This window comes from Miscanthus floridulus, chromosome 14, assembly GCF_019320115.1.
Source record: "Miscanthus floridulus cultivar M001 chromosome 14, ASM1932011v1, whole genome shotgun sequence".
Classification (NCBI taxonomy): Eukaryota; Viridiplantae; Streptophyta; class Magnoliopsida; order Poales; family Poaceae; genus Miscanthus; species Miscanthus floridulus.
In genome coordinates, this window is record NC_089593.1 from 9,821,585 (window position 1) to 9,844,110 (window position 22,526).

The following is a 22,526-nucleotide window of genomic DNA, read 5'->3' on the forward strand; positions in this document are numbered from 1 at the left end:
TTGTACAAAACCAACAGATCGGACAAAACATACTCTCGCTGACTTGCATCGCCATCAGAGTGATCTTATTTCAATGCCTCGTCGATGCCACCAACAAGATCCTACAAGAAACTGTAACTATGAAGGAGTGGGTCCCCACTATGTCCGCTAGCAAGGTCGCCAAGAGGGGGGGGGCAAGGTGGCAATGGGGAGGAGGCCCTAGGAAGGGTTGTAGCTTTTAGGGGAAAAACTTTGGTGTGTGCAGCACAATGGCTCTAAACTAATTTTAGTTCAACTTACTCCCTCCAACAATATCATTTGGTCAAATATCCCTTAATAAGATTGCTTGTTTTTTTGGGAAAATTTTAAATTACTCCTCAAATTTGCCATGTGTACGGATAACCCAAAACCATTTTTTGTTCAATTTTTACTCCTTAAATTGTTTTAGTTGATCCAATCCACCACTTAATAAGATTTTTTCTCCACATTGAGTTTTTCGTCAAGGACAAATTGATGTCAAGTTAGACTACCTAGTAAGTAGTAACCATGTACTCTATACCAAAACATAAGGCGTGCAAGTATTTCAAAATTCAAACTAGGCATACGACAAAAATGGGTTACATTGGATTTGTATTTAGAAATAGTAGTGATTAATAATGATCATTTTTCCCATAAAAGATATAATACATGAGAAACGTAACAGTCAAAGTCGTCCTTGAAGCACCTTGCATGTGCTTAAATAAACATATATCTATCATCACTTCTATATAGAGCTTGGTTGAGCTGATATGAACCAGGCACCCTAGGAGTCTTGTACCGGCATAGCCACACCAATAACTGGGCCAAGAACTGGGATGAGTACTGAGGAGCGTAACTTTGCGCCGAGTCTCCGTCGCGCGGATACGGCGTTCCCGCGCCTTCTTTTGCCGCCGCTCCCTCCTTCCCGCGAAGCCACCGGCAGGGATCAGCAGCGCGCAGCCATGGACATGGGCCGGCTCCAGCAGCACGCGACCTCCTCATCCTCCACCTCCACCTCGGCGTCGTCGTCCTCGTCCTCCCCGCCACAGCCTCCGCCCAAGAAGCGCCTCGCGGGGCGCACCAAGTTCCGGTGTTCCGCGGCGTGCGCCGCGGGCCGGTGGGTGTGCGAGGTGCGTGTCCCGGGGAAGCGCGGCTCGCGGCTGTGGCTTGGCACCTACCTCGCCTCGGAGGCGGCGGCGCGCACACATGACGTCGCGATGCTCGCCCTGGGCTCCGTGTGTCTGCTCGCCGTGCCGCCGCCGTCCGCGCTCTCGGGCTTGGACGACGCCCGCCAAGCGGCGCTCGAGGCCGCGCCAGAGCTTGAGCAGGTGCTTGTGAAGAAGGCCGGTGAGACGGCCGAATTTTTTACATTTTAGCCCTTTTTTGAAAGTTTCTCACAAATAGACCCCTGACGGAAAGAATTCAGAAAATGGACCCTTAGCTCGGCGCCATTGGTGCTAGCGCCGAGCTAACACGTCTCGGCGCCAGCGTCTCTGGCGCCGAGCTCCTGTGCACGGTAGATGACATGGCAGTGAGCTCGGCGCCAGAGTGACTGGCGCCGAGCTCCCTGCCATTTAACCCCGGCCAACCTTCCTGCCCGAGCGTTCTTCCTCTTCTTTCTCCTCCCTCTCGGGTTTTTTCTCTCCCCACTTCACCCTACCTCACGAATCGGCATATTGGACCTTAGAAACTTTGATTTGATCCGTAGATCTTTGAGAGCAAGGTATCCTCGCTCCCCTCCTAGTTTTTTTCGCATCGATTCGGTATGTATTAGTCGGATTTTTAATGTAATAATCGTCATCACTTATGGTTTCATTGTATCCATCAATATATGTATTATAGAACCGTAGGATGATGCCAAGGTGTGGAAAAGCTAGTAAACCTAGGCGCATGTAGTTATGTTATGGGTTCATTGTTGTGCATCAAATGGGAAACCCTAGGTTTATGGTTTAATTTTAACTGCTTTGGGTTCTTAGAACGAAATTGGTTGCATTGTAGTTATGGTTCTCATTGACATTTATTTGTGATGTTTTGATTTATGTTTGTTAAATAACATCCGTTTTGTTAGATGCAAGAAATGTTTCGGGAGGAGTTTTGGCGAAAACAGGGTCGTCCTCGAGAATTATACCCCGACGCATCTAGCAAAGATGCCCTCGTCCCTCCTGACCTCCCTGTCCCTAACTGTGACTGTAGTTTTTTGCCCCATGTGTTTCAATCAAAACATCCGGACACAGCGGCGCGTTGCTTCTACACATGCAGTCATTTTAATGTAAGAAATTATTTCCACTATCCTTTTTCTTTATTTGTGTAAGTATGCTACTAATATTTTATTGGAATCTCATTGTGTAGGACCATGAGAGGTGCTTTTTCTTTTAGTGGATCGACGGTGCAGACAAGTTTGATCCTAGGTACCTCCTTTTCGACGATTGGTTTAGAGGGAGACATCCACGTGAGCACTTCAAGCGGTGGGTTCCACCCCCTAACCCTCCGCCAATGATGGCTAAGGAGAAGCACCTAGCCGCAGTTAGACGACTCGAGAAACCTCCTTTGTGCGATTGTGGAGATCGAGCTATGATAAACCCTGAGAATACGTTGAAGTTTGTGTGTCCAAACAAGCATGAAGTAAGTGCAAAGTGTATATGTTTAAATGTTGAGCTATATGTGTTCATGTACTAATGTCCTTTTATTTAGGTGTTTTTAATGGCGAAGTGTCGTTTCAAGGAGTGGTTGTATGGTCCTAAGAACCAATGGCCGGAAGAACCACGAAAGGTTAAGGAAAAGAAGAAAGAAAGGGTGATTTACAAAGCACCTCCTGTCATGTGCGAATGTGGTGTTAAATCCAACTATGGCCTAGTCCCTTCGGAGCTTGGAATAGGCCATTATTGTGGCCATATGGTTGAGTATGATGAGGTTGGTTATTTTTGTGGTAAACATGAAATCGTATTTTGTTTCTTTTGCTAAGACATATATGATAGAATTTGCTGTTTGAACAGAGCACTAGGAAATGCAGGTGGGAATGTTATGATGGTCAAGCTAAGTTCTTGGATGAACTGAAGAAGAGGCAAGTAATTGCACGGAAGAGGGGATATGCACCTGACTACGTCAACCTATTCGTTAAACATCACAAAGAAAAAGATACGTGAGTGTGGGGGTATGGCCCCCGGTATCCTCAAGACAAGACATGGGCCACACCATCAGAGGTGGCCTAGCCCATAAGATCAAGGTATGCACGGCGCTGCTCGGCGTGCACCGCAAGCTATTGTATAGTACCAAATAGGATACTTGTAACCCTACCCCTCTAGAGTATATAAGGAGAGACAGTGGTCCCCTAGCGGACAAGATCTATCTACTACATCTCAATACAATACACCAAAGACACAGGACGTAGGGTATTACGTCGATTAGACAGCCCGAACTTGTCTAAATCGCTGTCTCTACGCCTTGTGTCACCATCTGGTTCTTGATTATGCGCACCCCTACCGACAAATCTACCATCGCGGGATACCCCTCGGTGGACTATCGATGATATTCTGTCGATAGTTGGCGCGCCAGGTAGGGGAGTGCGCCTAATCCTCCGGTGAGCCAGATGGCGTACCACAAGATCAACATTAAGTTCTCGGGGATCGACCTTTGATTCTGTATGGGCATTTCCTCATCATCATCGTCTGCGACGATTCAGCTTCTCGCATGCTTCAGTACGCAGAGTGCTAGGGCCCGGTGCGATCGCCTCGTCCTATTCGTGAAGCACTCGGTCAAATCATCAACAACGTCATCGGCAAGCACCATGACCAGGCAGAGAGCCCAGCTCCGACTAGTATGCAAGATCAAACTCAGTCCTGGGTCCTCACGTTGCCGTAGCGTGCAGCTAAGGAAGGGGCCATGCTACGGATCGGAAAAGGCCTTGACGACGAAGTTTCTGCATACACGCAAGAGGCTCCAAGCAATCACCAAAGAAGGCAATATGCATCAGCCATGCAAACAAGGATTTGCATGTGCTCATGTACGTGCATATACATGCACATAGTTGCTCCTACCAACTATGATTCGGATCTGATCTACACCGCCATGCAACAAGTCGTCCGACTGCATCGAGCCGCCAAGCGAGCCATCCGAGCAGTCAAGCGAGCCGCTAAGCGAGTTGCCTGCATCGCCGACCAGACGCTTCGTCCAAAGCTAAGTCACGCTTTAATATTTTTCTAAATATTCTCCAATCTCCGTATATCGCCATAATGTTTCTCCGAGTTGTTTTCTCCATAGTTGCTCTCCAAACGATTTTTTGAACCCTCGAACAGTCATGTTGATGCTCGGATGCCTCAAGAGATGGCCCTGTCTCCGGCTTCTCCCTACACGTGCTTCGGGCTATGCGCTCTGCGTTATAGGTGGTCGGCAGTGGCTCCTTGGTCACGCCTATTTCTCTTACACGTGCACGAGCTCCGCGCTCCATGTTATGGTTAACGGGCTAGCTAGGGCTGGAGACTCAGCTACACACTAACTGTTCGGGCGGTTTATATTAAATATAAATATATCTTCACGCCAACTGATCGCCGAACTGCATACGCCATTTCATCACCATTACTGACTTTTCTCCAGAGTTCATTTATTTTTACATCATGTACTACCCGTTCTACATGTTTGTATTGCAGGATCATCGTCCAGGTGATCGGACCACCTGGTGCTCGAACTTCTCCACCGATCAACTGGTCGAACCGCTTGGTTCATGGACTCCGTCGCCAACCAGTTGATCAGACTGTTCGCCGGTCGCTTCTACTCAATGCTCACTTCACCGCCGACCAGTTGACCAGACTGTTCGTCGCTCATGCTTCATCGCCAGCTATGCCGGTTACTCCTCGGCGCACGGATACTTCGTGCTCGAGGACTAAGTGGGCACACTTCACCGCACGGACATCGTCAGCTATGTCGGTGCTCGGACCTCACCGCCTACGCCAGGGACTCCTCGGTGCTCAGACCTCGCTGCCTACGCCGAGGACTCCTCGGTGCTTGGACATCGCCGCCTACGCCGAGGACTCCTCGGTGCTCGGTCATCGCCGGCGATGCCGGGGACTCCTCGCTCCTCGGTGCTCGGACATCACCAGCTTCGCCGAGGACTCCTCGGTGCTCGGACATCGCCGCCTACGCCGGGGACTCCTCGGTGCTCTGTCATCGCTGGCGATGCCGGGGACTCCTCGCTCCTCGGTGCTCGGACATCACCAGCGACGCTGGGGACTCCTCGCTCCTCAGTGCTCGGTCATCACCAGCGATGTCGGGGACTCCTCACTCCTCAGTGCTCGGTCATCGCCAGCGACGTCGGGGACTCCTCACTCCTCGGTGCTCGGACATTGCCGCCTACGCTGGGGACTCCTCGGTGCTCGGTCATCGCTGGTGACGCCAGGGACTCCTCGCTCCTCGGTGCTCGAACATCGCCGCCTTCGCTGGGGACTCCTCGGTGCTCGGACATCGCCGCCTACACTGGGGACTCCTCGGTGCTCAGTCATTGCCGGCGACACCGGGGACTCCCTTGCTGCTCGAATCTTGCTATGTCTCGTCGGTGTGCTATCAAGCTGCTCCATGCTATTCGGATCACGGTGCTGATCTTGGGCAGCACGTCTGGGGTCTTGATACGTGCATGTTAGACGACGTCGGCAAGCTTTCAGACCTCTTTTTCTTTGACCCTACTACAAGATTCATTCTTCATCTTCTAGTAGGCTCGGGGACTAAGTGGGCACACTTCACCTTGTGGTGAATGTGCTTGTTCTCATCTCGAGGCTATGCTCGAGGACTGGCTGCCTGCTCGGCTGGTCTTCTACTTTCTAACCCTGGCACCACGTGACTACATCATCTACTATCAGGCTCGGGGACTAGCTGTGGGGGTATGGCCCCTAGTATCCTCAAGACAAGACATGGGCCGCACCATCAGAGGTGGCCCGACCCACAAGATCAAGGCGTGCATGGCGCTGCTCGGCGTGCACCGCAAGCTATTGTATAGTACCAAATAGGATACTTTCCTTATAACCCTACCCCTCCAGAGTGTATAAGGAGAGGCAGGGGTCCCCTAGCAGACAAGATCTATCTACTACATCTCAATATAATACACCAAAGACACAAGACGTAGGGTATTACGTCGATCAGACGGCCCGAACCTATCTAAATCGTTGTCTCTGCGCCTTGTGTCACCATTCGGTTCCTGATTATGCGCACCCCCACCGACAAATCTACCATCGTGGGATACCCTCGGGGGACTGTCGATGATATTTTGTCGACAGTGAGTTTGCTAGACAACGTGGTATATGTGACCCGATCGATGTTGGGCTTAACAAATGGGAATTGGAGAGGCGGATGACATTTGAGGAGGAGAGGGCAAGGAATGAGGCAAGGGAGGAGACAAGAGTATAGATGCAGGTCTTGAACGAGCATGTTGTTGCATTATGTGGCAGTGAGTGCTTGAAAGCATTTTTTCGTTGCATGATTTTAAACGAAATATAATCGCGTTGCTAACTGATTGTATTTTATACATGAAGGGATTGGTTGCAGCGAGGAACATGCCACAGAGCTGGCTCGTGCAAGGTATGAGGAGAAGAAGTTAGATGAGTATAGGTCTCGAGTTGGTCGCACCGTTCAATCACCGATTGTGTTGTCTGATGAGGGGGACGAGGATGAGGACGACACTGGCAGACTGAGTGAGCTCATTGCTCTAGCAGAGGCAGGCTTGCAGGCACAGGAGGCTAAGGATGATACTGGCAGCTGAGCGAGCTCATCGCTCTAGTAGAGGCGGGGTTGCAGGTGGAGCAGACAGAGGAAGACACTAGCAGACTGAGCGAGCAATCGTGCTGCAAATAAAACCTCATGACGTACGACATTATATAATTCAACACATGAAACAAATGAAATGGCATGTGAGAACATATACTAAACCTGGGTACAAAGTTTTCTTCGACTAAACCTAACATGCCTTAGGTAATTAAACCATACAACAAACACATAGATGTGGCATGTGAATAACATAAAGTCGTCCTAGTAGTGTGGCCACATAGCAAATTGTGTTGCACCTTCTCCATAGTAGCCTCCTATTGTTGTTGGTGGTGGTGGCAGGGGTGACGGGGGAGGCCCCTTGTTCTTGTGGTTAGGGTAGGTGCAATATGGATCATTGCAGAGTGCCTCCTGTGAATCGGCACCATTGTTGTTGTCGTCCTGTCCATCGTCCTTGTAACTGCTGCTAACTTCCCTTTCTAGATCGAAAATACGGTCCTGTAGGTAGTAGATGTACTCCGCATGCGGATAAATAGGTCAAGGATCGACCCACCTACTGAACCCACAATTGTCTTTGGCCAAGGAAGACTACAATAAGTATGTCGTGTAAGTTATATACAAGAGGAACATATTGAAGAAACAAATAGTAATAGCAATTACCCAAGCTCACGGGCATTTGAAGAAACGACGACCTCCATCTATTCCCTCGGTGAACATCTGCACTAGGTAGTCCTCACCATGCATGCATTTTGGCCACTCTTCTTTCCTTTCATCGTATCCTCTTAGTGGTACCTCTTTGGTGAAATCACTTTTGCTCTCAACTGGGAACCTCTCATAAAGAGCTTCCTCAAAGAAATCGGGACCAAGAGGACCCTCCCACCTAATGGTAGTTCCCTTCCCCTTTCCTCTTCCTCTGGACGACCCTCTAGACATTGGTATTGCAACGAAAGAAAATGCGGAGGAGTGTTCTTCTTCCTTGTTGTGTGTGTGAATAAGAGAGAGTGAGTGGTTATTTATAGGTTGAGATGAGGAATGGAGGCCTCTCAATGTGCCATGTCAGCGATCTGTGTGCCTCTTCACCTCGGCCCTTGGATCAAGCAGTCATAAGATGGATGGTGGAGATAGAGTGGAGTTGTGCTTCCTTGCATGCCAGTACTATGTCAGTGATGTGATAAATTGATGTTGTCCTTGTATCTGAAAAGTCTATTTTTATTGTCTAAAAAGCATAGATTCGTTCACTGTTGCTTGGTAACCCTAGATTCATCTACAAAGCGTATGTACGGTATGTTTGGATTATACACGTTCTAATAAATTTATAGTTAATCTGTGTACTACATTTGTGTCTTTGTAGCAATGTAGTATGATTAATGTTTCACAGAAAAAATTCACAAGAGTTTCCCTTGTTTTAGGAGCATCCACAGTTACAAATAGAGACATCATTATATATTCCAAACATTTAATCATCTAAGGAGCAAAATGCAACCACAACGAACATCACAACCAACATAATATGTCCTGCACAGTTCATAATGTCCATACAGTCCCAAATAGTTACAGAAAAGTAAATACAAAATCCATAATAGTGCATACTAACAGCTACCAAATCCCTCACTGCCTCCTACTCTTGCCCTTACCCTTGTGACCTAGAGCGCTCGTACCTAGAGTGTAAGGGTCACGCGGACGGCGTCGCCTAGTGCCTAGAGGCGGTGTAGGATGAGTCGAGGGAGCGTCATGGAGCTAAGGGGCCAAGCTCCTTGTGCCTCTTGTCCACATCATTGTCGTCGTCGTCTTCCTCATCCTCGTCCCCGTCCCCTGTAGCTCCTTGGCTAGAGGAACCCAAGCCTCCTCTGGCTGCGGAAGGAATGTACACATCTTGCGTCGTGTCTGTCCTACAACCACAACGACCAGCCGCACGGCGTAGATGACGTGACAGCCTCTGTTGTACAAAACTATGTTAACTAAAAGAATCTAACATATTAATGATATGTTTGAAAGAATATTTTTAATCTTACGTCTAGGAAGCCAAGTATGTAGTCGTCACTGACTCTCAGTCGAATGCGCTCAATCTCTTCAACTGAGCATTTGAGTGTATTGCCCTGCAACAAAGTTCTCAGTAATAATACTTCTGAACAGACAGCAATAGGTTTGGTTTTCTTTTGTACAAGAATCTAACGTATTATAAGGGTGATACGGCTCGAAGGTGGCACTAACTAAAATAGATAACTCCTAATGTCGGTCCAAGAATGCCTAATGTACTGTTGTGCAACTTAACGTAGAAAAATAAGGCAATTGGCTTACCACTCTGTCCATGATCGGTCCTGCCTCCACCTGCCTTCCTACACGAGTCGATTGGTCGTACGCTATGTCTTCATCGTTGGAGGACTCAATGTCGGCATAGTCATCTTCTGTCCACTGTACCCTCAGCCTACAACGTGTCGCACGCTGGTACCAAGCTTGGTATCGCCTGAACTCACGGTTCGTGTGCGGCTCGTTGTTGCCATCCATGTTGTCGTGCATCTCCTCCCATTGCTCAATGAAGGACTGGTGGTGTCTCTCCCAGTCAAAAATCTTCTTGTTCTTCTGACGATCCAACCTGTACGTATGTCATCGTTACTTGAATTTATGTACATGTCACCATATTAATAGAAATGGACCATCATGAGACATTTAAAATATCAAAACACTTACTTGTGTAAGTCAATGCCAGTCGAGAACAGAGTCGTAGGCCAAAGCTATCTCACTCCAAATTGGCATGCAACCCTATCTAGCAGGTGAAACTCGACAGCATAGAAGCAGATTAGAGGGCACCTCATCCTATAGAAGTCGTCGTCGAACCCACAAACGTTGCTCAACTGAAAAGAAAGTGCGCCCTCTCCACCGTACGGCTCCCACTCCACCTGCAACATGTCCAAACAAGATGTTAGATGGTATACTAATTCTTTTCAAAGCAGCATGGAAAATAAAATTTACTTACACTAGACGCCGTCAGCGTGTCTAGCTTGTTCGTGAACTCAATGTACGCCCAGTCTAACCTCATGTACGGAACACTAACTTGGTTCCAAAGGTACGCCCACGTTGGCTGCCGACTTAGAGGCTGACCTTGGAACCACTCACGATGAGCCAGAACCTCTGGACGGCCAACTGGAAGACAAGCCCACATCCACAGCTGTAACAGGTACACGCATCAACCAAGTGATGGGTTGGACGAAGACCGACGACACCCCTCGCATAGCTACCGGTATAGAAAACACAGGACTGTAGAGCCCCAGCTGTAGTGACCCGCCTGGTCCCAGTCACTGAGGCAGTGGATCCACATCCAGGATGCACTGTCACCCATGGCATCTGGGAAGAGAACGCAGGCAAACAAGTGTAGAATCCACGCCCTATAGTAGTACCCAACTATCTCCTCATCTGCCTCCTCGGGGCACTGTGCGAACTCTTCCCGTAGCCAGGAGATGGGAACTCCAGAAGTGCGAGCCCCTTGCGCGCCAAGCTCACGCCCAAGGAAGGCCTCCACTCGTGCTCTCCAGCCCTCTGACCTACACTACCCGGTGACTGGGTTGCCATGAATCCTTAGGCCTAGCATCTTCTAACAGTCCTGGAGCATGACTGTCATCTCCCCAAATGGTAGGTGGAAGATGTGAGTCTCCGACCGCCACCTATATTAAAGACAAAGCAAGATTACTTATCAAAAAGTCAATCGCATGAACAAATGACCATGAATGGAGGCAATGATTCAATTTAATACCTGTCAACCAACGCAGTTATGGCCGCTGAGTTGAACTTGGGCAACCCACGATGGACCTAAAAAGAGATGACATCCAGGCCAGCTCTTTGCAGGAAAGGAGTGTACCTGTCATCGTACCGTATGTCCAAGAACCCATTGTGGGTTCTAGGACGAAGGAGCGGAAGGTCCTGCATCGAATAAAACATAGTCTCATGTTACTTCACGAACACATGTACGCTCACCAAATTTTGAAAAACTTATAGATAATTACCTGCCCCAACGCTATGAGACGTCCTTGGTGGGTCGCCTCGTACGTCGGGTCGAGCAGGTGGAATTGCTCCATCCTACAAAAAAGTGAATGAATTAGAATTTCAATATACAATGAAGCATGAACTTAGAAATGTATAAGTAATTGACACAAATACAAGCATAAATTGAGACTTGCATAATTAATTAAATGAATACGACAAATATAAAATAATAAAATCAACCAATAGTCCCACCTCACTAATCTGCCAATGGCAACTTCGTGAATTGTGGCCAAGTCTACCGCACTTGCCGCACTCGTACTGCTTGGGGTCAGTAACAAATGGAGTTCCTCTCCCATGCCTCGTTCTTCTGGGTATCTAATCCATAACCATCCTATGCCTTGTCCTCTACCTTGATCCACGCTTGTTCCAATGGTAAGCTAGATCCACAATGTACTTCGGCCCATCATATGGAGGCCACTCTCTAGGGTCCTGGAAAGGCACGAAGCGGGGGCTCCATGTGTGCACAAGCGTGTTGACACTGAACTCATGAGGTATCCTCCTCTTGATATTATAGTTGCGATGCCTAGCTGCTGCCACCAAATGAAACATAGAAAGTGGTACTGCCTTGGTTTACCACAAGTGCACTTGAAATCTTGGAGGACAACCACATGTATCCTCGACCATCGGACCTCACCGTCGGACGTTGTACCGCCCCTATGCTCGACCTGATAAGTCCATGTGGCATCATCAAAGCATGTAACCTCATGTGTGCCAGCCCTTTCTCTTGCCTTCTCTAAGTGTGCCTTTGGTTTCAGAGCCCGTATCTCTCCATCACTCTGCAACTGCAATGCATGAGCATGTCTATCGTTGAACCAGACAACAAGCTTATAGAAGGTGAATTGAACGATTGCATTCATGGGCATACCATGTATCCCCAATAGCAACTTATTGAATGACTCCACCATGTTGCTGCACTGAAACTCGTACCTCCATCCACCGACGTCGTGAGCTCTCGTCCATTTCTCTAAATCCCTCATCAAACATATGATCCATTGTCTACCTTCTGCATTTGATGCGGTTCTAACCTGCTCCAATTTTTCATGAAAGTACTTGTCCTCAAGCTGTCGAGCAGCCTCTTGGAACAAATCAAAGTTACCCTTCACACCATCCTTCCGGAGTTCGCCAGTCACTCCTTCTCAACCAAAGCAAATGCCAAAGGAACCAACTTGTTGTTCATGTCACAGGATATGGCTATAAGAAGTATGCCCTAGTATTTGCCAATCAAGAATGTACCATCAATGGAGAAGATGGGACGACAGTGCTTAAAGGCCTCGACACACTGAGGAAAGCACCAGAAGGCACGGAAGAATATCTGCCTCCTATCCTTCCATGCATTAGGTTTTGGGATGTACTCATAATGCATGCCTAGATTCACCGCTTTGATTGCATTGAAAAGAACTGGCAGTTGCTCATACCCATCCTCCCAGTCCCCATATATCATCTTCCACGCTCGCTGTTTAGCCCTCCATGCTTTACCATAAGTTATCACATATCCTCCATACAACGCCTCAACGGTCCTGATAATTGTCCTCACCTTCATGTTGGGTTCTCCCTGCAAAATTCTGATCAGCCGCTTGGCAATGAGGGTAGACGTTAACGGCCGATGCCTCAGTGTCAGCTCATGGTCAGCATAATTGTGTGGCCCGACAACTTTTGTGATCTTCTATTTTCCGGTTACCTGTTGCTTCCTTGCACAAACCCTCCATGGGCAGTGTTCCTTGTCACACACAACTATGTAACGGCGCTCCGCATATGAATGCAATATCATGTAAGGCCTCTTTTGTATCACTGCAAAAGCCTGCAACCACCTCTTCAAAGCAGGGAGGTCATTGAATACCCTCCCATTCTCAATTACCATGTTAGGACCGGCCTCAGGAGCTTCTAGGAGCTCATCATCACGTCCTTCTGCAAACGCCTGATTGGAATGAGCAAGATCACTAAACTCATGAACTCTAAGATCACGGTGGCCGGGAAAGATACGCCTCATCATCTCAACATCACACTCCGTCAGCTCTCCAATAGGACGATCATCATCAGAATCAAGAGCCCTAGCCATCTTATATGGCTCCGAATCATGCATAATTTCAACACTATTGGAGCCATGGAATCCATCTCCAAAGTGCACTTGTGCAGCAACAGGGGGCACATCCACATTCTCAGGAATGTCTCCTGCAACATCAGTAGAGAAATAAGGAAAGAATGAAAGAAATAGATGTAAGGAACAAGGTAAGCTCCCAAAAACCATGCAGTTAAGACACTTACTCAGATGATTCTGTGCCAAAGGGATCTCATAAGGAGGATCTACCATGAAAATATGAGTCTGACAACCATCTCCAACTACCGCATTGGGGGTAGATTGAGCATCGGGAATCGTAGGTGCAATCTACACATGCAGATAAGGTTTTGGAACGGGAGGGTCGATGTGTGCCTAATGATCCATTGCTGGGGTAAACCCATGAGGGATGGAATCAACTAACACCCGACGCACAACCACGTCCAAACATTGTAGCTGGCTCTTCATAGCCGATCTCACATAGTTCTCCCACTAATCTGCACAACCAATTGCGATCATTCACCTGAATATGTTGAGAGGAGAACCTAGGTGCAGTACACCATCAACTGCAATGCCATCATCTCCAAGGCAATGCAGCTCCTCCCGAGCCCTTGCAACCATCTCACTAAATGAAGGCCTATCATTGAATAGCACAGGCACGCTTTGCATGTCAACAAACTCAACATATCCATAGCGATCGCTTTCAATGGTGCCTCCATGATATATGGTGACTAGGTTGTCCATCTAGTTCAAATACGTAACGAAACACAAGTCATTTAGTCCAAATTAGACGATAGATGGTACCTAACAGGTACTTTCTAACTACAAACTAAGTAAATAAGATAATAACTACGTATATATATACAGTATACTCACTAAATAGCTAGATCATATGTAGTTAGTTAAATATGTAACTACATATCTAAGTAGCTATCTAACTATATCTATGTACCTATGTATCTATGTTTTTATCTATCGACATATATATCTCACTAGATCACTAACTAAATCAACTACCTGAGTCATCACATTAACTAGTAAATAACAAATGCCAACTAAGTAGGTACCTTTCCAACGACTGATCCACGGACGTCGACGGAGTCGCAGCGGATGATGGGCGTGGATCAGGCCGATGATCCGGGCCGGCGGTGGCACGGCCGGCCGCTACAGGTGGCGGGGTCAGCGGTGGCACGGCCGACGACAATGGTGGCATGCGGCGGGCTCGAGAGGCACGGCGGTCGAGGCTGAGGGCGGCAAGGCGGGCCCCGACCGAGGCTGGCGATGGAGGCCAAGGCGAGGCTAAGGCGAGGATAGCGGTGGAGGACGGAGGAGGGCCACTGGCCGCGACGTGGGTGGCTAGCCGCGGGCAACGGCGCGGGGTGGGGGGGGGCGCGGCCATGGGACATGGGCCGTCTGCTAGGCGCGGTGTGGGAGCAGGCATGATGGCACGGCGCGGGCGTGACGTGGGAGCAGGCGAGGGCGTGGCGCAACGGCACGGGCGAGGGCGGCCGGTGGAGGCAAGGGCGCGGGTGGCGGCGGTGGCGGAGCTCGCTCTACTAGAGCGAAAGAGGGAGAGGAAGATAGAAAGAGAGGCATGGGGCCCATAGGTATTAAAGGCTCAGCGCCGAGCTCGGCGCCAAGATCTACGGTGCCAAGCTCAGCGCCAGAGTTACTGGCGCTGAGCTCACTACCATGTCATCTACCGTGCCCAGGAGCTCGGCACAAGAGGCGCTAGCGCTGAGACATGTTATCTCGGCGCCAGCATCAATGGCGTCGAGCTAAGGATCCATTTTCTAAATTCTTTCCGCCAGGGGTCTATTTGTGAGAAACTTTTAAAAAAAGGGATAAAATGTAAAAATTTTGGCACAGTAGATGACATGGTAGTGAGCTCGGCGTCAGTCACTCTGTCGCCGAGCTCGGCGTCGTATATCTTGGCACCGAAGTGACTGGCGCCGAGCCTTTAATACCTATGGGCCCCACGCCTCTCTTCCTCTCCCTCTCTCGCCCTAGTAGAGCGAGCTCCGCCGCCGCCCGCGCCCTTGCCTCCACTGGCCGCCCTCGGCCGCGCCGCTGCGCCACGCCCGTGCCCGCACCGCGCCACGCCCCAGCGGATGGCCCGCGCCGCCCCCCCCCCCCCCGTGCCGCATCATTGCCCGTGGCTGGCCGCCCGCGCCGTGGCCAGCGGCCCTCCTCCGCCCTCCACCACCGTCCTCGCCTTAGCCTCGCCTTGGCCTCCACCGCTAGCCTCGGCCGGGGCCTACCCTGCCGGCCTTGCCCCGCCTTGCCGCCCTCCACCGCCGCCCTCGGCCATGGCCGCCGTGCCTCCCATGCCCATCGAGCCAGACTCACCGCGCGGAGCCCCAGGCATCCCACGCCTGCCGCACGCCACCGCTGTCGTCGGCCGTGCCACCGTCGGCCTGGATCATCGGCCTGACCCACGCCCATCGTCTGTTGTGACTCCATCGACGTCCGTGGCTCAGTCGTTGGAAAGGTACCTACTTAGTTGCCATTTGTTATTTACTAGTTAATGTGATGACTCAGGTAGTTGATTTAGTTAGTGATCTAGTGATATATATATGTCGATAGATAGAAACATAGATACATAGGTACATAGATATAGTTAGATAGCTACTTAGATATGTAGTTACATATTTAGTTAACTACATATGATCTAGCTATTTAGTGAGTACACTGTATATATATACGTAGTTATTATCTTATTTACTTAGTTTGTAGTTAGAAAGTACTTGTTAGGTACAATCTATCATCTAATTTGGACTAAATGACATATGTTTCATTACGTGTTTGAACTAGATGGACACCCTAGTCACCATATATCATGGAGGCACCATTGAAAGCGATCGCTATGGATATGTTGAGTTTGTTGACATGCAAAGCGTGCCTGTGCTATTCAATGATAGGCCTTCATTTAGTGAGATGGTTGCAAGGGCTCGGGAGAAGCTGTATTGCCTTGGAGATGATGGCATTGTAGTTGATGGTGTACTGCACATAGGTTCTCCTCCCAACATATTAAGGTGAATGATCACAATTGGTTGTACGGATCAGTGGGAGAACTATATGAGATTGGCTATGAAGAGTCAGCTGCAATGTTTGGACGTGGTTGTGCATCGGGTGTTAGTTGATCCCATCCCTCATGGGTTTACCCCAGTAATGGATCATCAGGAACACATCAACTGTCCTGTTCCGGAACCTTATGTGCATGTGCAGATTGCACCTACGATTCCCGATGCTTAATCTGCCCCCAATGCGGTAGTTGGAGATGGTTGTCAGACTCATGTTTCTGTGGCAGATCCTCCTTATGAGATCCCTTTGACACAGAATCATCCGAGTAAGTGTCTTAACCGCATGGTTTTTGGGAGCTTACCCTGTTCCTTACATCTATTTCTTTCATTCTTTCCTCATTTCTCTACTGATGTTGCAGGAGACATTCCTGAGAATGTGGATGTGCCCCCTGTTGCTGCGCAAATGCACTTTGGAGATGGATTCCGTGGCTCCAATAGTGTTGAAATTATGCATGATTCGGAGCCATATGAGATGGCTAGGGCTCTTGATTCTAATGATGATCGCCCTGTTGGAGAGCTGATGGAGAGTGATGTTGAGAGGATGAGGCGTATCTTTCCCAGCCGTTGTGATCCTAGAGTTCACGAGTTTAGCGATCTTGCTCATTTTGATCAAGCGTTTGCAGAAGGACGTGATGATGAGCTCCTAGAAGCTCCTGAGGCTGGTCCTAACATGGTAATTGAGAATGGGAGGGTGTTCAATGACCTCCCTTCTTTGAAGAGGTGGTTGCAGGCTTTTGCAGCGATACGAAAGAGGCCTTACAGGGTATTGCATTCATATGTGGAGCGCCGTTACATAGTTGTGTGTGACAAGGAACACTGCCCATGGAGGGTTTGTGCAAGGAAGCAACAGATAACCAGAAAATGGAAGATCACAAAAGTTGTCAGGCCACACAATTATGCTGACTATGAGCTGACACTAAGGCATCGACAGTTGACATCTACCCTCATTGCCAAGCGATTGATGGAAATTTTGCAGGGAGAACCCAACATGAAGGTGAGGACAATTATCAGGACCGTTGAGGTGTTATATGGAGGATATGTGATAACTTATGATAAAGCATGGAGGGCTAAGCAGTGAGTGTGGAAGATGATATATGGGGACTGGGAGGATGGGTATGAGCAACTACCAGTTCTTTTCAATGCAATCAAAGCGGTGAATCCAGGCATGCATTATGAGTACATCCCAAAACCTAATGCATGGAAGGATGGGAGGCAGATATTCTTCTGTGCCTTCTGGTGCTTCCCTTAGTATGTCGAGGCCTTTAGGCACTGTCGTCCCGTCTTCTCTATTGATGGTACGTTCTTGATTGGCAAATACCAGGGCACACTTCTTATAGCCATATCCTGTGACGTGAACAACAAGTTGATTTCTTTGGCATTTGCTTTGGTTGAGAAGGAGAACAATGACAGTTGGGGATGGTTCTTGAGGCTAGTATGGATACACGTGGTTGGGCCTGGCAGGGAGGTTGGCGTCATATCTGATAGGCACCTGGGCATACTTAATGTCATGCGAGAGCAGATAGAGGGGTATGCACCTTTGCACCATCGTTGGTGTACTCAGCACCTTGCCGAGAATCTACTCTGGAAGGATGGTGTGAAGGGTAACTTTGATTTGTTCTAGGAGGCTGCTCGACAGCTTGAGGACAAGTACTTTCACAAAAAATTGGAGCAGGTCAGAACCGCATCAAATGCAGATGGTAGATAATGGATCATAGGTTTGATGAGGGATTTGGAGAAATGGACGAGAGCTCACGACGCTGGTGGATGGAGGTACGAGTTTCAGTGCAGCAATATGACAGAGTCATTCAATAAGTTGCTATTGGGGATATGTGGTATGCCCATGAATGCAATCGTTCAATTCACCTTCTATAAGCTTGTTGCCTGGTTCAACGATAGACACGCTCATGCATTGCAGTTGCGGAGTGATGAAGAGATATGGGCTTTGAAACCAAAGGCACACCTAGAGAAGGCATGAGAAAGGGATGGCACACATGATGTTACATGCTTTGTCCACGCCACATGGACTTATCAGGTCAAGCATAGGGGCGGTACAATGTTTGACGGTGAGGTCTGAGAGTCGAGGATACATGTGGTTGTCCTCCAAGATTTCAAGTGCACTTGTGGTAAACCAAGGCAGTACCACTTTCTATGTTCTCATTTGGTGGCAGCTGCTAGGCATCGCAACTATAATATCGAGAGGAGGATACCTCATGAGTTCAGTGTCGACACGCTTGTGCACACATGGAGCCCTTGCTTCGTGCCTTTTCGAGACCCTGGAGAGTGACCTCCATATGGTGGGCCAAAGTACATTGCGGATCTAGCTTACCATTGGAACAAGCGTGGATCAAGGCAGAGGATGAGGCACAAGATGGTTATGGATCAGATACCCGGAAGAACGAGGCGTGGGAGAGGAACTCCATTTGTTAGTGACCCCGAGCAGTACGAGTGCGGCAAGTGCGGTAGACTTGGCCACAATTCATGAAGTTGCCATTGGCAGATTAGTGATGTGGGACTATTGGTTGATTTTATTATTTTAAATTTGTCGTATTCATTTAATTAATTATGCATGTCTCAATTTATGCTTGTATTTGTGTAAATTACTTATACATTTCTAAGTTCATGCTTCATTGTATATTGAAATTCTAATTCATTCACTTTTTTTGTAGGATGGAGCAATTCCACCTGCTCGACCTGACGTACGAGGCGACCCACCGAGGACATCTCATAGCATTGGGGCAGGTAATAATCTATAAGTTTTTCAAAATTTGGTGAGCGTACATGTGTTTGTAAAGTAATAGGAGACTATGTTTTATTCGATGCAGGACCTTTCGCTCCTTCGTCCTAGAACCCACAATGGGTTCTTGGACATGCGGTACGATGACAGGTACACTCCTTTCCTGCAAAGAGCTGGCCTGGATGTCATCTCTTTTTAGGTCCGTCATGGGTTGCCCAAGTTCAACTCAGCAGCCATAACTGCGTTGGTTGACAGGTATTAAATTGAATCATTGCCTCCATTCATGGCCATTTGTTCATGCGATTGAATTTTTGACAAGTAATCTTGCTTTGTCTTTAATATAGGTGGCGGCCAGAGACTCACAGCTTCCACCTACCTTTCGGGGAGATGACAGTCACGCTCTAGGTCTGTCGGAAGATGCTAGGCCTAAGGATTCACGACAACCCAGTCATCGGGTAGTGCAGGTCAGGGGGCTAGAGAGCACGAGTGGAGGCCTTCCTTGGGCATGAGCTTGGTGAGCAAGGGGCTCGCACTTCTGGAGTTCCCATCTCCTGGCTACGGGAAGAGTTCGCATAGTGCCCCGAGGAGGTAGATGAGGAGACAGTTGGGTACTACTACAGGGCGTGGATCCTACACCTATTTGACTGCGTTCTCTTCCCCGATGCCACGGGTGACAGTGCGTCCTGGATGTGGATCCACTGCCTCAGTGACTAGGACCAGGCGGGTCACTATAGCTGGGGCTCTATAGTCTTGTGTTTTCTATATCGGCAGCTGTGCGAGGGGTGTCGTCGATCTTCGTCCAACCCGTCACTTGGTGGATGCGTGTACCTGTTACAGCTATGGATGTGGGCTTGTCTTCTAGTTGGTCATCCAGAGGTTCTGGCTCATCGTGAGTGGTTCCAAGGTCAGCCTCCAAGTCGGCAGTCGACGTGGGCATACCTTTGGGACCAGGTTAGTGTTTCGTACGCGAGGTTAGACCAGGCGTACATTGAGTTCACGAACGAGCTAGACACGCTAACGGCGTCTAGTGTAAGTAAATTTTATTTTCCATGCTGCTTTGAAAAGGATTAGTATACCATCTAACATCTTGTTTGGACATGTTGCGGGTAGAGTGCGAGTCGTACAGTGGAGAGGGCGCACTTCCTTTTCAGTTGAGCAACGTTTGTGGGTTCAATGACGACTTCTATAGGATGAGGTGCCCTCTAATCTGCTTCTATGCTGTTGAGTTTCACCTACCAGATAGGGTTGCATGCCAATTTGGAGTGAGACAGCTTTGGCCTACGGCTCTGTTCTCAACTGGCGTTGACTTACATAAGTAAGTGTTTTGATATTTCAAATGTCTCATGATGGTCCATTTCTATTAATATGGTGACATGTACATGAATTCAAGTAACGATGACATACGTGCAGGTTGGATCGTTAGAAGAATAAGAAGATTTTTAACTGGGAGAGGCACCACCAGTCCTTCATTGAGCAATGGGACGAGATGCACGTCAACGTGGACGGCAATAATGAGCCGCACACGAACCGTGAGTTCTGGCGGTACCAAGCTTGGTACCAGTTTGCGACACGTTGTAGGCTAAGGGTATAGTGGACAGAAGATGACTATGCCGACATCGAGTCCTCCGATGATGAAGACACGGCGTATGACCAATCGACTCGTGCAGGAAGGTAGATGGAGGCAGGACCGATCTTGGACAGAGTGGTAAGCCAATTGTCTTATTTTTCTATGTTAAGTTGCACAACAGTACATTAGGCGTTCTTGGACCGACATTAGGAGTTATCTATTTTAGTTAGTGCCACCTTTGAGCCGTATCACCCTTATAATATGTTAGATTCTTGTACAAAAGAAAACCAAACCTATTGCTATCTGTTCAGAAGTATTATTACTGAGAACTTTGTTGCAGGGCAATACACTCAAATGCTTAGTTGAAGAGATTGAGCGCATTCGACCGAGAGTCAGTGACGACTACATACTTGGCTTCCTGGACATAAGATTAAAAATATTCTTTCAAACATATCATTAATACATTAGATTCTTTTAGTTAACATAGTTTTGTACAACAGAGGCTGTCACGTCGTCTATGCCGTGTGGCTGGTCGTTGTGGTTGTAGGACAGACACGACGCATGACATGTACATTCCTTCCATAGCCAAGCAGCTACAGGGGACGGGGACGAGGACGAGGAAGACGACGACGACGACGTGGACAAGAGGCACAAGGAGCTTGGCCCCTCTTAGGTCCATGACGCTCCCTCGACTCATCCTACACCACCTCTAGGCACTAGGCGACGCCATCCGCGTGACCCTTAAACTCCAGGTACGAGCGCTCTAGGTCACAAGGGTAAGGACAAGAGTAGGAGGCAGTGAGGGATTTGGTAGCTGTTAGTATGCACTATTATGGATTTTGTATTTACTTTTTCTGTAACTATTTGGGACTGTATGGACATTGTGGACTATTTGGACTGTGCAGGACATATTATGTTGGTTGTGATGTTCGTTGTGGTTGCATTTTGCTCCTTGGATGATTAAATGTTTGGAATATATAATGATGTCTCTGTTTGTAACTGTGGATGCTCCTAAAACAAGGGAAACTCTTGTGAATTTTTCTGTGAAACATTAATCATACTGCACTGCTACAAAGGCACAAATGTAGTACATAGATTAACTATAAATTTATTAGAACGTGTATAATCCAAACGTACCGTACATACGCTTTGTAGATGAATCTAGGGTTACCAAGCAACAGTGAATGAATCTATGCTTTTCAGACAATAAAAATAGACTTTTCAGATACAAGGACAACATCAATTTATCACATCACTGACATAGTACTGGCATGCAAGGAAGCACAACTCCACTCTATCTCCACCATCCATCTTATGACTGTTTGATCCAAGGGCCGAGGTGAAGAGGCACACAGATCGTTGACATGGCACATTGAGAGGCCTCCATTCCTCGTCTCAACCTATAAATAACCACTCACTCCCTCTTATTCACACACACAACAAGGAAGAAGAACACTCCTCAGCATTTTCTTTCGTTGCAATACCAATGTCTAGAGGGTCGTCCAGAGGAAGAGGAAAGGGAAAGGGAACTACCATTAGGTGAGAGGGTCCTCTTGGTCCCGATTTCTTTGAGGAAGCTCTTTATGAGAGGTTCCCAGTTGAGAGCAAAAGTGATTTCACCAAAGAGGCACCACTGAGAGCATACGATGAAAGGAAAGAAGAGTGGCCAAAATGCATGCATGGTGAGGACTGCCTAGTGCAGATGTTCACCGAGGGAATAGATGGAGGTCGTCGTTTCTTCAAATGCCTGCGAGCATGGGTAATTGCTATTACTCTTTGTTTCTTCAATATGTTCCTCTTGTATATAACTTACACAACATACTTATTGTAGTCTTCCTTGGCCGAAGACAACTATGGGTTCAGTAGGTGGGTCGATCCTCGACCTATTTATCTGCATGCGGAGTACATCTACTACCTGCAGAACCGTATCTTCGATCTAGAAAGGGAAGTTAGCAGCGGTTACAAGGACGATGGACAGGACGACAACAACAATGGTGCCGATTCATAGGAGGCACTCTGCAATGATCCATATTGCACCTACCCTAACCACAAGAACAAGGGGCCTCCCCCATCACCCCCGCCACCACCAACAACAACAACAGGAGGCTACTATGGAGAAGGTGCAACACAATTTGCTATGTGGCCACACTACTAGGATGACTTTATGTTATTCACATGCCACATCTATGTGTTTGTTGTTTGGTTTAATTACCTAAGGCATGTTAGGTTTAGTCAAAGGAAACTCTATACCCAGGTTCGGTACATGTTCTCACATGCCATTTCATTTGTTTCGTGTGTTGAATTATATAA

The 22,526-nt window shown here is 48.1% G+C and overlaps 1 protein-coding gene across 1 annotated transcript; it reads left to right on the forward strand.

The window, feature by feature from the left end:
* The first annotated feature begins 833 nt into the window (after nucleotides 1-833).
* On the forward strand, nucleotides 834-6,739 carry LOC136503008 (dehydration-responsive element-binding protein 1A-like). Its single transcript, XM_066498227.1, has 2 exons — nucleotides 834-1,344; nucleotides 6,513-6,739. Exons 1-2 carry the CDS (start codon nucleotides 834-836, stop codon nucleotides 6,737-6,739), a joined length of 738 nt encoding a protein of 245 aa, XP_066354324.1.
* The last annotated feature ends 15,787 nt before the right edge of the window (nucleotides 6,740-22,526 follow it).